Source organism: Struthio camelus, chromosome 2 (assembly GCF_040807025.1).
Source record: "Struthio camelus isolate bStrCam1 chromosome 2, bStrCam1.hap1, whole genome shotgun sequence".
Lineage (NCBI taxonomy): Eukaryota > Metazoa > Chordata > Aves > Struthioniformes > Struthionidae > Struthio > Struthio camelus.
In genome coordinates, this window is record NC_090943.1 from 173192188 (window position 1) to 173205818 (window position 13631).

Consider the following 13631-nt stretch of genomic DNA (forward strand, 5'->3'; position numbering starts at 1 on the left):
GACAGCCAGCCCGCCTGGGTTGTCTGGAGCTGTCCAGCGAGGGATTCAGACCCAGCCAGGGCAGCAAAAGTTTGGAGCTTGGATTGCTCTCCACATCGTCAAGGCTTTCCCAGCAGGGAAAGGTCCATCTGGCACCTCCTCCACCACCTGCTCTTTTCTATCCTGTTGCATCTTGGTACTGCAGCTGGGTTTCTCGTGTCCCCACGGTGATGGCTCTCTGCGCTGGCCCCTCTTTCTTGCACAGGGAACCCTGGAGAGAGCAAGATAAGGCTCCCTTTTGCAGGAAGGCGTGTGCACAGGGCTGGGACAGGGGCTCTCCCCAGACTGCAGTGGGCATGGTGGTGGTGTGCAAGCTGCTAGCATCCATCTCCATCGCCTCGGGCTGTGCTCGTGCTCCATTCCTTGTTTGTGGTACGTGGGTCATCCTGCTTCCTGCGCTGCTGTCTTGGTCCTGTCACCTGTCTCCCTGCGCTGTGCTAAGTGAGATACAGTAGTTGTGTGTCCCCTGTCTGCCATACGTCTTCTGGAAGCTGGCGTCACCGCCTCTAGCTCGTGGGGAGACCCAGGGACCTGAAGCCATTCCATGCGCATCCTCCAGCCCTTCTGCCCTGGACCATCCCGTGTCTCGGTGGCGTGTGGTTGTGGTTGGCGTTTACGCCGTGGCTCGGTCGTATTTGTTGTGATTTCTCTCTTTCCCTTCTCTATTTTCTCTGCACTCTCTTTCCCCTCCAGAAAGCAGCCGAGAAGCTGAAGGAGGAGGAGAGGAAGCGGCTGGCGGAGGTGGAGGCCCAGCTGGAGAAGCAGAGGCAGCTGGCTGAGGCCCATGCCAAAGCCAAGGCACAGGCAGAGGCGGAGGCGCGGGAGCTGCAGCTCCGCATGCAGGAGGAGGTCACCCGGCGGGAGGTGGTGGCTGTGGATGCCGAGCAGCAGAAGCAGAACATCCAGCAGGAGCTGATGCAGCTGCGGCAGAACTCTGACCTCCAGATCAAGTCCAAGGTCAAACTCATTGAGGAAGCCGAGTACAACCGCAAGAAGGTGGAGGAGGAGATCCGCCTCATCCGCCTCCAGCTGGAGAGCACTGAGAAGCAGCGGACCAGTGCTGAGACAGAGCTGCAGGAGCTGCGGGCACGTGCCGAGGAGGCCGAGCGGCAGAAGAAGCAGGCACAGGAGGAGGCCGAGCGCCTGCGCCGGCAAGTCAAGGACGAGAGCCAGAAGAAGCGGGAGGCAGAGGAAGAGCTGAAGCGCAAGGTGCAGGCGGAGAAGGATGCAGCCCGGGAGAAGCAGAAGGCGATGGCAGACCTGGAGAAGCTGCGGCTGCAGGCGGAGGAGGCCGAGCGGCGGATGCGGCAGGCAGAGCTGGAGAAGGAGCGGCAGATCCAGGTGGCGCAGGAGGTGGCTCAGCGGAGCGCCGAGGCCGAGCTACAGAGCAAGCGGCTGTCCTTTGCAGAGAAGACGGCGCAGCTGGAGCTGTCCCTGCAGCAGGAGCACATCACGGTGGCCCACCTGCAGGAGGAGGCCGAGCGGCTGAAGAAGCAGCATCTGGAGGCCGAGCAGTCGCGGGAGGATGCCGAGAAGGAGCTGGAGCGGTGGCGGCAGAAGGCCAACGAGGCGCTGCGGCTGCGGCTGCAGGCCGAGGAGGTGGCCCACAAGAAAACGCTGGCCCAGGAGGAGGCAGAGAAGCAGAAGGAGGATGCGGAGCGGGAGGCCCGCAAGCGCGCCAAGGCCGAGGAGTCGGCCCTGCGGCAGAAGGAGCTGGCAGAGGAGGAGCTGGAGAAGCAGCGGCAGCTGGCGGAGGGCACAGCCCAGCAGAAGTTTGCAGCAGAGCAGGAGCTGATCCGCCTGAAGGCGGAGATGGAGAATGGGGAGCAACAGCGCCTGCTCCTTGAGGAGGAGCTCTTCCGGCTGAAGAACGAGGTGAGCGAGGCCATCCAGAAGAGGAAGGAGGTGGAGGAGGAGCTGGCCAAGCTGCGGGCTGAGATGGAGGTCCTGCTGGAGAGCAAGGCCAAGACGGAGGAGGAGTCACGCTCCACCAGCGAGAAGTCCAAGCAGCGTCTGGAGGCCGAGGCCAACAAGCTGCGGGAGCTGGCCGAGGAGGCCGCTCGGCTGCGGGCCCTCTCCGAGGAGGCCAAGAGGCAGCGGCAGCTGGCAGAAGAGGAGGCCAGCCGGCAGCGGGCCGAGGCCGAGCGGATCCTCAAGGAGAAGCTGGCGGCAATCAACGAGGCATCACGTTTGAAGGCGGAGGCGGAGATTGCCCTTAAGGAGAAGGAGGCGGAGAACGAGCGGCTGCGGCGACTGGCGGAGGATGAGGCCTACCAGCGCAAGCTGCTGGAGGAGCAGGCGGCCCAGCACAAGCAGGACATCGAGGAGAAGATCGCCCTGCTGAAGCGGTCGTCAGAGAGTGAGCTGGAGCGGCAGAAGGGCATTGTGGACGACACGCTGAAGCAGCGGCGCCTTATCGAGGAGGAGATCCGCATACTGAAGATCAACTTTGAGAAGGCGTCAGCCGGCAAGGCAGACCTGGAGCAGGAGCTCAGCCGCATCCGCGGCGAGGCAGAGGAGGTCCAGCGCATCCGGGAGCAGGCAGAGCGGGAGGCTGAGCGGCAGCGGGGCCTGGCGCTGGAGGAGGAGGGCCGCCGGAGGGAGGCCGAGGAGAAGGTGCGGTCCATCCTGGTGGCTGAGCAGGAGGCCGCGCGGCAGCGGCGGCTGGCCCTGGAGGAGGTGGAGCGCCTGAAGGCCACGGTGGAGGAGGCCAAGCGGCAGAAGGAGCTGGCAGAGAAGGAGTCAGAGCGGCAGATCCAGCTGGCGCAGGAGGCGGCCCAGAAGCGCATCGCGGCAGAGGAGAAGGCCCACCTGGCCGCTGTGCAGCAGAAGGAGCAGGAGCTGCTGCAGACGCGGCGCCAGGAGCAGAGCATGCTCGACCGGCTGCGGGAGGAGGCCGAGAGGGCCAAGCGGGCCGCGGAGGAGGCCGAATTCGCACGCAGCAAGGCTGAGCAGGATGCCAGCCTCTCCCGGCAGCGGGTGGAAGAGGCCGAGCGGCTGAAGCAGCGGGCGGAGGAAGAGGCCCAGGCCAAGGCGCAGGCCCAGGAGGATGCGGAGAAGCTGCGTAAGGAGGCTGAGCTGGAGGCAGCAAAGCGGGCCCAGGCGGAGCAGGCAGCCCTGCGGCAGAAGCAGCTGGCGGATGCAGAGATGGAGAAGCACAAGAAGTTCGCGGAGCAGACGCTGCGGCAGAAGGCACAGGTGGAGCAGGAGCTGACCAAGGTGAAGCTGCAGCTGGAGGAGACCGACCACCAGAAGGGCATCCTGGACGAGGAGCTGCAGCGGCTGAAGGAGGAGGTGACGGATGCCATCCGGCAGAAGGCCCAGGTGGAGGAGGAGCTCTTCAAGGTCCGGGTGCAGATGGAGGAGCTGGCAAAGCTGAAGAGCCGGATTGAGGAAGAGAACAAAGCACTGATCCTCAAGGACAAGGACAACACACAGAAGTTCTTGGCAGAGGAGGCTGAGAAGATGAAGCAGGTGGCGGAGGAGGCTGCACGGCTCAGCGTGGAGGCCCAGGAGGCCGCCCGCATGCGGAAGCTGGCTGAGGATGACCTGGCGCAACAGCGGGCGCTGGCAGAGAAGATGCTGAAGGAGAAGATGCAAGCGGTGCAGGAGGCCACGCGGCTGAAGGCCGAGGCGGAGGTGCTGCAGAAGCAGAAGGACCTGGCACAGGAGCACGCCAAGCGGCTGCAGGAGGACAAGGAGCAGATGCAGCAGCGCCTGGCCGAGGAGACCGAGGGCTTCCAGAAAACCCTGGAGGCTGAGCGCCGGCGGCAGCTGGAGATCACTGCCGAGGCTGAGCGCCTCAAGCTGCATGTAGCGGAGATGAGCATGGCCCAGGCCAAGGCCGAGGAGGAGGCCAAGCGGTTCAAGAAGCAGGCAGAGGAGATCAGTGGTAGGCTGCATGAGACCGAACTGGCCACACAGGAGAAGATGACACTGGTGCACACCCTGGAGATACAGCGACAGCAGAGTGACCAGGACGCGGAGAAGCTGCGGAGGGCCATCGCTGAACTGGAGCAGGAGAAGGAGAAGCTGAAGCAGGAGGCGGCCTTGCTGCAGCAGAAGGCGGAGGAGGTACTGGGTTATGGGTCCCCCTTAGTGGTGATGGTATGCAGGGAGATCTTCCCTCTGCCATGCGGGCAGCTGGCTAGGCTCACACAAGGCTGGCCAGGGTCCGGGAGCAGCACTGGGCATTTGCTGACCACCATCGCCGCAACGCAGGCTGGCATCCTCTGTCCCCAAGCGCGTGCACAGCGCTGGAGGCGAGTGCTGCATCTGGTGGATGTGGATGAGGAGCGAGCTGCTAGCACTGTCCAGGAGATGGAGGCATCACTGAGGCTCCTCGCCCCAGTGTCTGGCCCCTGCCCTCGGTGGTCACAGTGAGCGGCCGCTTGTGGAGCAGGATTTGCTCACGCAGGTCACGGATTTGTGCAGAGCCAGGATCCAGGTGCAGCGAGGCAAACCCAACAGGGAAGCGCTGAAGTGGGACCTCCCACCCTCTGCCCTCTCCCGCTGCCTCCAGCAGCTCCTGCTCTGGAGGGGCAATCCCCACCACGTGTGCCAGCTTTTTGGCCATGTGGGGTGTCCTACTTATTCCTCTCTTCGAACAAGAGCCATCCTCAGCTCCCAGCCTCAGTAGCTGGGCAGGGGGTCCCTCACCCCAGCAGAAGAGCTCTTGTCTTTTCCCTGGTTGTTTCACCCATGTGTTGTTTGCTGTAGCTCCCTAACCCCAGCTCTACCCCATTAACTTTTAACCTACGTAGTAGAGTGGTTGGGCAATTCATCCCATTAATGCACACCCTGATACCAGCCTGGTAACAACCCGCTGCCTGTCCTCCCAGCCCTGCCCACTTCCTGCTGCCCTGTCGGCACTGCCATATCTGGCAGACAGTGCTGTCTGACCAATGCTCTCCTCTTTCTCACCCCAGATGCAGGTGGCCCAGCAGGTGCAGCTCCGCCAGGAGACGCAGATCCTTCAGCAGACTTTCCTGACGGAGAAGGATGCCCTGCTCCAGAAGGAGAAGTTCATCGAGGAGGAGAAAACCAAGCTGGAGAAGCTCTTCCAGGATGAGGTGAATAAAGCTAAGAATCTAAAGGCAGAACAAGAGCGGCAGCAGAAGGAGATGGAGCAAGAAAAGCAGCAGCTGAAAGCCATGCTGGATGAAGCCAAGAAGCATCAGAAAGAAGCAGAGGAAAATGTGCGGCACAAGCAGGAGGAGCTGCAGCAGCTGGAGAGACAGCGGCAGCAGCAAGAAAAACTCCTTGAAGAGGAGAACAAGAAGCTCAGGGAGAGGCTTGAGCAGATGCAGGAAGAGCACAAGGCTGCCCTGGCACAGACACGAGAAATCATGATCCAGACAGATGACCTGCCTGAGGAGGTTGTGGTTACAACGCAGCTGATGGACATCAAAGCTGTGCCCAATGGCAGAGAGGTGGTGGATGGCATAGCACAGAATGGGGAGCCAGAGTTTGCGTTCGATGGTATCCGCCAGAAGGTGTCTGCAGAGAAGCTGGCTGAGGCTGGCATCTTGAGCAAGGAGAGCTTAGACAAGTTGGCAAAGGGCGTCGTGAATGTTGACGAGCTCTCGCAGAGGGAAGACATCAAGAAGTATCTGCAGGGCAACAGCAGCATCGCTGGTTTGTTAATCAAACCCACCAATCAAAAGATGAGCATTTATGAAGCCATGAAGAAAAAGCTGCTCACCCCGGGCACTGCACTGGTCCTCCTGGAAGCGCAGGCTGCCTCTGGCTTCATAATTGACCCTGTGCGAAACATGAGGCTATCGGTGAATGAGGCAGTGAGAGAAGGAGTGATTGGGCCAGAACTGCACAATAAAATGCTTTCTGCTGAACGGGCAGTAACTGGCTATAAAGATCCTTACACGGGAGACAAGATCTCCCTCTTCCAAGCCATGTCAAAGGAGCTTATTGTCAGGGACCATGGCATCCGCCTGCTCGAGGCCCAGATCGCCACCGGCGGCATCATTGACCCTGTCAACAGCCATCGCCTCCCTGTTGAAGCTGCCTACAAGCGAGGCTACTTCAATGAGGAGATGAACCAAGTCCTCTCTGACCCCACGGACGACACCAAGGGCTTCTTTGACCCCAACACCCAGGAGAATCTCACCTACCTGCAGCTCATGGAGCGGTGTGTGACTGACCCGGACACGGGGCTGTGCCTCCTACCACTCACTGACCAGGCAGCCAAAGCAAGGGAGCTGCTCTACACTGACAAAGAAGCCAAGGATGTCTTTAAGAAGGCTACAGTGATGGCACCATTTGGCAAGTTCCAAGGGAAGACTGTGACCATCTGGGAGATCATCAACTCTGAATACTTCACTGAGGACCAAAGGCGGGACCTGATCCAGCAATACAGGACTGGCAAGATCACGGTGGAGAAGATCATTAAGATCATCATCACGGTTGTGGAGGAAAGTGAGAAAAAGAGCCAGATGTTATTCGAGGGGCTCCGGGCCCCCGTACCTGCTGCTGAGCTGCTGGAAAGCAAAATCATCAACAAGGATCTCTACAACCAGCTGCACCAGGGGAAGAAGTCCGTGAACGATGTGGCAGAGATGGAGTCTGTGAGGCAGTACCTGAAGGGCACAGATGCCATTGCTGGCATCCTAGTGGAGTCGACCGGCCAGAAGTTCACCTTCTATGACGCCTTGAAGAGAAACCTGCTGAAGCCAGAGATTGCCTTGCCCCTGCTGGAGGCGCAGGCTGCCACAGGCTATATCATCGACCCTGTGAGGAACAAGCTGTACTCTGTTGATGAGGCAGTGAAGGCTGAGACCGTGGGGCCAGAGTTTCATGAGAAGCTGCTGTCTGCAGAGAAGGCTGTGACAGGCTACAAGGATCCCTACACGGGCCAGACAGTTTCCCTCTTCCAAGCGCTCAAGAAGGGCCTCATCCCCACTGACACTGGGGTCCGTCTGCTGGATGTCCAGCTTGCCACTGGCGGCATCATCGATCCCGTGAACAGCCACCGGCTCCCACTTGAGGTTGCCTACAAGCGGGGCTACTTTGACCCGGAGATGAACGCAGCTCTGTCCGCGCTCCTAGATGAGGCCAAAGCTTTCTATTGTCCCAACACCCAGGAGAACCTCACCTATGCCCAACTGCAGAAGAACTGCCACCGTGACAAGCAAACTGGCCTCTACCTCCTCCCCCTCTCGGACAAAGCCATCCAGTCACAGCAGGAGGAGATCTACACAGACAGCCAGGCAAAGGAGTGCTTTGAGAAGGCAACCGTAGAGGTCCCATCAGGCAGCCTGAAGGGCCGGACAATGACCATATGGGAGTTGATCCACTCAGAGTACTTCACAGAGGAGCACAGGCGGGAGCTCCTCCGTCAGTACAAGACTGGCAAGGTGACCATTGAGAAGATCATCAAGATCATGATCACCATCATCGAGGAGACAGAGACCAAGAAACAGGAGAAGCTGACGTTCAGTGGTCTCCGGGCACCCGTATCTGCTAGCGAGCTGGTGGAATCCTGCGTCATCAGCAAATCCCAGTACGAGCAGTTGAAGGAAGGCAAGAAATCAGTGAAGGACCTCTCTGAGACAGATTCAGTTAAGAGATACCTGCAGGGGAGTGACTGCATTGCCGGCATCTATGTGGAGGCAACGAAAGAGAAGCTAAACATCTACGAGGCCATGAAGAGGAACCTGCTGAGGCCCAGCACTGCTGTAGTTCTCCTGGAGGCCCAGGCCGCAACTGGATTCCTGATTGATCCCATGAAGAACCGGAGGCTGTACGTCAACGAGGCAGTGAAGGCTGGCGTCGTTGGGCCCGAGCTGCATGAGAAGCTGCTATCTGCCGAGAAGGCGGTCACTGGATACAAGGACCCCTACTCGGGAAACACCATCTCCCTCTTCCAGGCCATGAAGAAAGGACTCATTGTCAAGGAGCACGGCATCCGCTTGCTTGAGGCCCAGATTGCTACAGGTGGCATCATCGACCCTGTGCACAGTCACCGTGTCCCTGTGGAGGTGGCCTATAAGCGGGGCTACTTTGATGAGGAAATGAACCGGATCCTCTCTGACCCTACAGATGACACCAAGGGCTTCTTCGACCCCAACACTCATGAGAACCTCACCTACATGCAGCTGAAGGGGAAGTGCATTGAGGACCCTGAGACGGGCCTGTACCTGCTGCCCCTGCGGGAGCCAGAGAAGCCTATGGTGGTGGAGACCACTCAGGTGTACACAGAGGCAGAGACACGGAAGGTGTTTGAGGAGACGCAGGTGGACATCCCCGTGGGCAGCAGGGCAGGCTCGTCCATGTCGCTGTGGGAGATCATGAACTCAGACCTGCTGCCTGAGGAGCAGCGGAAGCATCTCATGGAGGAGTTCCAGTCGGGCCGTGTGTCCAAGGAGCGCATGATCATCATCATCATCGAAATCATTGAGAAGACTGAGATCATCCGGCAGCAGAACCTCACCTCCTATGACTATGTCCGGCGCCGCATCACGGCTGAGGACCTCTACGAGGCCACGATCATCTCCCTGGACATCTACAACCTGCTGAAGCAGGGCTCCAAGACCATCCGGGAGCTTCTGGACATAGAGACCGTCTGGAAACACCTCTATGGGTCAGGCTGTGTTGCCGGCATCTACATCCCCTCCTCCAAGCAGAAGCTCAGTATCTACCAGGCACTGAAGAAGGGGCTGGTCAACTCTGAAGTGGCCCGCTCCCTCTTGGAGGCCCAGGCTGCCACTGGTTTCATGATTGATCCTATAAAGAATGAGAGGCTGACAGTCGATGAAGCGGTCAGGAAAGGTGTAGTTGGGCCAGAAATCCATGACCGGCTCCTGTCCGCAGAGAGGGCTGTGACCGGTTACAGAGATCCATACAGTGAGCAGAAGATTTCCCTCTTCCAGGCCATGAAGAAAGACCTCATTCCCAGTGAAGAGGCCCTGAAGCTTCTGGATGCCCAGATAGCCACCGGCGGTGTTATTGACCCACACCTTGGCTTCCACCTTCCCCTGGAGGTGGCCTACCAGCGGGGCTTCATCAACAAGGACACGTACGACATGCTGTCCGAACCCAGTGAGGTGCGGAGTTATGTGGACCCCTCCACGGAGGAGAAGCTCAGCTACACGCAGCTCCTGAAGCGGTGCCGGAAGGACGAGAACAGCGGGCTCCTGCTGCTCCCGCTCTGCGACACGAGGAAGCTCACCTTCCGCGGGCTGCGGAAGCAGATCACCGTGGAGGAGCTGGTCCGCTCGCAGGTAATGGATGAAGTCACAGCCCAGCGCCTCCAGGAGGGCCTCACCTCTGTCGAGGAGGTCTCCAAGAATCTGAAGAAGTTCCTGGAGGGCACCAGCTGCATTGCTGGTGTCTTTGTGGACTCCACAAAGGAGCGGCTGTCCGTATACCAGGCCATGAAGAAGGGTATCATCAGGCCAGGCACCGCATTTGAGCTCCTGGAGGCGCAGGCAGCCACCGGGTATGTGATCGACCCTATCAAGGGCCTCAAGCTGACTGTGGAGGAGGCTGTGCGGATGGGCATCGTGGGCCCTGAGTTCAAGGACAAGCTGCTCTCTGCTGAGAGGGCAGTAACTGGCTACCGTGATCCCTACACCGGAAAGCTCATCTCCCTCTTCCAGGCCATGAAGAAGGGGCTGATCCTGAAGGACCATGGGATCCGCTTGCTGGAGGCCCAGATTGCAACAGGAGGCATCATTGATCCTGAAGAGAGCCACCGCCTACCCGTGGAAATGGCCTACAAGAGGGGCCTCTTTGATGAGGAGATGAATGAGATCCTGCTGGATCCCAGCGATGACACCAAGGGCTTCTTTGACCCCAACACAGAGGAGAACCTAACCTACCTGCAGCTCATGGAGCGGTGCATCACTGACCCAGAGACCGGTCTCTGCCTCCTGCCCCTGAAGGAGAAGAAGCGGGAGAGGAAGACCTCCTCTAAGTCCTCTGTCCGCAAGCGCAGGGTGGTGATAGTCGACCCAGAAACTGGCAAGGAGATGTCGGTGTATGAAGCCTACCGCAAGGGCCTCATTGATCACCAGACCTACCTGGAGCTGTCGGAGCAGGAGTGCGAGTGGGAGGAGATCACCACCTCCTCCTCCGATGGCGTGGTCAAATCCATGATCATCGACAGGCGCTCAGGGCGCCAGTACGACATCGATGATGCCATTGGCAAGGGCTTGATCGACCAGTCGGCCCTGGACCAGTACCGCTCGGGCACCCTCTCCATCACCGAGTTCGCAGACATGCTGTCCGGGAACATGAGCGGCTTCCGGTCGCGGTCGTCCTCCGTGGGGTCATCCTCCTCCTACACTGTCAGCCCGGCCCCCACACGAACGCAGATATCAATGTGGACCGACCCAACCGAGGAGACTGGGCCGGTTGCTGGCATCCTGGACACAGATACTCTGGAGAAGGTGTCCATCACGGAGGCGATGCGCCGCAACCTTGTAGACAACATCACAGGGCAGAGGCTGCTGGAAGCCCAGGCCTGCACCGGGGGCATCATCGACCCCAGCACCGGGGAGAAGTGCTCTGTCGCTGACGCAGTGAACAAGGGCCTGGTGGACAAAATCATGGTGGACCGCATCAACCTTGCTCAGAAGGCCTTCTACGGCTTTGAGGACCCAAGAACCAAGACGAAGATGTCAGCGGCCCAGGCACTGAAGAAGGGCTGGCTGTACTATGAGGCCGGGCAGCGCTTTCTGGAGGTGCAGTACCTGACGGGGGGGCTGATCGAGCCTGACGTCGAAGGCCGCGTCTCCTTGGACGAGGCACTGCAGAAGGGCACCATCGACACGCGCACGGCCCAGAAGCTGCGGGATGTGAACACCTACTCCAAGTATCTCACCTGCCCGAAAACCAAGCTCAAGATCTCCTACAAGGACGCGATGGACCGGAGCATGATTGAGGACGGGACAGGCCTGCGACTGCTGGAAGCCTCCTCCCAGTCCAGCAAAGGCTACTACAGCCCTTACAACGTCAGCAGTGCCGGCTCCACCTCCGGCTCGCGGTCGGGCTCCCGGACGGGGTCCAGGGCGGGCTCGAGGCGTGGGAGCTTTGATGCCACCGGCTCTGGCTTCTCCATGACCTTCTCTTCCTCCTCCTACTCTTCCTCAAGCTTTGGGCGCAGATACGCATCGGGTCCCCAGAGTGCCGTGGATGCAGGAGACCTGGCGCTCGCCTTGTCCCACCTGAACAGGAGCTGCGGAGGGGAGGCAGGCGGGACGCGCGCCGAACCGCGCGGGCCACCGCTCAGCGTGGCGTAGAGCCCCCTCCCTGCCCCTTCCGCGTCCTGAGGAACCTGCCCGCCTCTCCTGCTCTGCATGTGGTCAAGCTGCTGGCTAATCACTCTATTATTTTTTTAATTTTTAAACTCCATTTTTCTTCCAAAGCAGTGCCTAAAGTTTAACCAAAAAGACTAGACTAATATATTAATATATACGATTGTTCTGATAGTATTTGTATATTAAGAGATGAGAGAGAAAACACACTACCCTCCCAAGACCTGCAGTCCCAGGAGCTTGCTGCCGTTCGCGCCCTCTGCAGAGCAGGTCCCGCCGCCGCCGCCGCGAGGCAGACCCTGAGAACAGTTTTGTGTTTTTGATCTAACCACTTCGTGACTCTTTTATCGTGAACTCCGCCGGCTTCACCCCTGCCCAGCACCCCGAAGGAGGAGCCCGCCGGCCCCGGCCCCGGCCCCGCGAGGAAGGGGCATCGCCTGCGTTGGGACCCCCGGCCCGACCGCCGCGCAGCAGCTCCGGAGCTGTCGCTGGACCCTTTCCCCCGAGCCCTGGCCAGGCGAGGAGGGGAGCCCCGAGCTCCCCGGCTCTGCCCCCCGCCGCCTCCCCGCCGACCCGGCGCCGACCGTAAGTGCGCGCTGGCGCTGCCCCCGCTTTCGCGGGACCCGCCTGCCTGCCTCCGCCCCGCGGCTTCGCCTCCGAGAGGTTTTGCCTCCTCCGCCAGCCCGCCCGCTCGCTCGCTCGCTCCGTCCCGCTGCGCTTCGCCCCCCGCCCGGCTCGCCGGGAGAGGCCGCCCGGCCCCGGCTGCTCCCAGCGCGCCTGCATGCCTCCGTCTGTCCGGCTCTGTCTCTCCGTGTATCTGGGAAGTGCTCTGTGCAAGGTTGATTTTCGGGGGAAAACTGGAGTTGGCTTAACGAACCGACAGGCGCTCGTCAGCGCCTGCCCCACAGCTCTGCTGACCACTCATCCCCACGCCGGCCCGGGGGCCGCGTGCACACGCGTGTGCCTGCATGCATGCGTACATGCACACGTGTGTGCGTGTGGGCACACGTGTGTGCCTGCATGCATGTGTGCATGCACATGCGTGTGCTTGCATGCGTGCGTGCACACGTGTGTGCCTGCATGCATGCGTGCATGCACATGCGTGTGCTTGCATGCGTGCGTGCACACGTGTGTGCCTGCATGCATGCGTGCATGCACACATGTGTGCCTGCCTGCGTGCGTGCACACGTGTGTGCCTGCGTGCGTGCATGCACATGCGTGTGCTTGCATGCGTGCGTGCACACGTGTGTGCCTGCGTGCGTGCGTGCGTGCACACGTGTGTGCCTGCCTGCGTGCGTGCATGCACACGCGCGTGCGTGCGACGTGCGGCTCCTCCGCCCGCCGCCCCGGCACCTGGGGCTCTCGCCAGCCTCCCCGGCGGACGCGGAGGCCGGAGGCCGGTCGGCGCTCGGGACGGGCCGTGGCACGCTGCAAAAAAAAAAAAGGATCTCTAAAACTGGACTCTCCTTTCCTTCCTCACGTAATCCTTCCCTCTTGGCTTTTCTCTCCCGTTTCTTCACCGCCATAACGCTCTCTCTCCCCGCCAGACGTCTCTCTCCAGTCCCACCAGAGACGTCCCCTCGCCGCTGGGCGAGCTCCTTAGCTGGGTCGCTGACGTCAGCAAGTCCTGGGCCGGCGCGAGGGGCGCCCGGGCCGCAGCAGCTCCTCGGCCGCGCTCGGCCGCGCAGGTAATGCCATCCTCTGCTTGGAGACGGGCTTTTGGGCGGCGCGCTGGGCCGGAGCGGGGCTGCGGCGGGATGCTGCGCGCGTCGGACTCTGCCGCCCGGCCGGCGGGGCTGCACCGCTCCCAGGCGCTGGCTCGGCATGTTGTCCTGCTCCGCGCGCGCGTGGGGATAAAACAGGCCACGGTGCAGGGACGGACCCGGGCTGGGGGCAGCGGGCGGGCGGGCGGGCGGGCGAGCGGGGCGCAGGCGCGGGTCGGCGTGGCCGGCTCTGTCTGACGGCTTCATGGCGTGAACCAGCCTTCCCGTCTCATCCCATCTTTTTTTTTTTTTTTTTTTTTGTATGTGTGTGCGTGTGTGTTTGTTCGCTTTGTTTTAGTGTTGCTGGATGTCCATCCCAACTCCCCCACCGCTGCCTCGGAGCCCGCGCCCCGCTGCCGGGGGACGTGGGACGGCGCTCGAGGACGCTGAGAAACGCTCCCTCTCCCTTTGCGCTTGCCAGAGAGCCCCGAGTCCGCGGCTCGGCGCGGCAGCGGCTCCCGGCCGGGGCTGCGGTGCCCCAGGCCCCCCGGCGCAGCCTCCTCCTTCCCTCCCGCTCTCATCTGCCACCTGTCAATGGAGTCACGTTATCCCG

General features: G+C 60.9%; 1 protein-coding gene across 26 annotated transcripts in view; it reads left to right on the plus strand.

Moving 5' to 3' along the window:
• The window catches only part of PLEC (plectin), an 84281-nt gene extending 71278 nt beyond the window's left edge, over positions 1-13003 (plus strand). For all 26 annotated transcript variants that reach the window (XM_068933658.1, XM_068933657.1, XM_068933662.1 and 23 more), the window contains 3 exons: positions 733-4113; positions 4968-11900; positions 12863-13003. In XM_068933658.1, coding sequence (XP_068789759.1) covers positions 733-4113; positions 4968-11300 — 9714 coding nt within the window. In that variant the 3' untranslated portion in view covers positions 11301-11900; positions 12863-13003. The remainder of the gene's footprint in view (positions 1-732; positions 4114-4967; positions 11901-12862) is intronic.
• Positions 13004-13631: the final 628 nt, after the last annotated feature.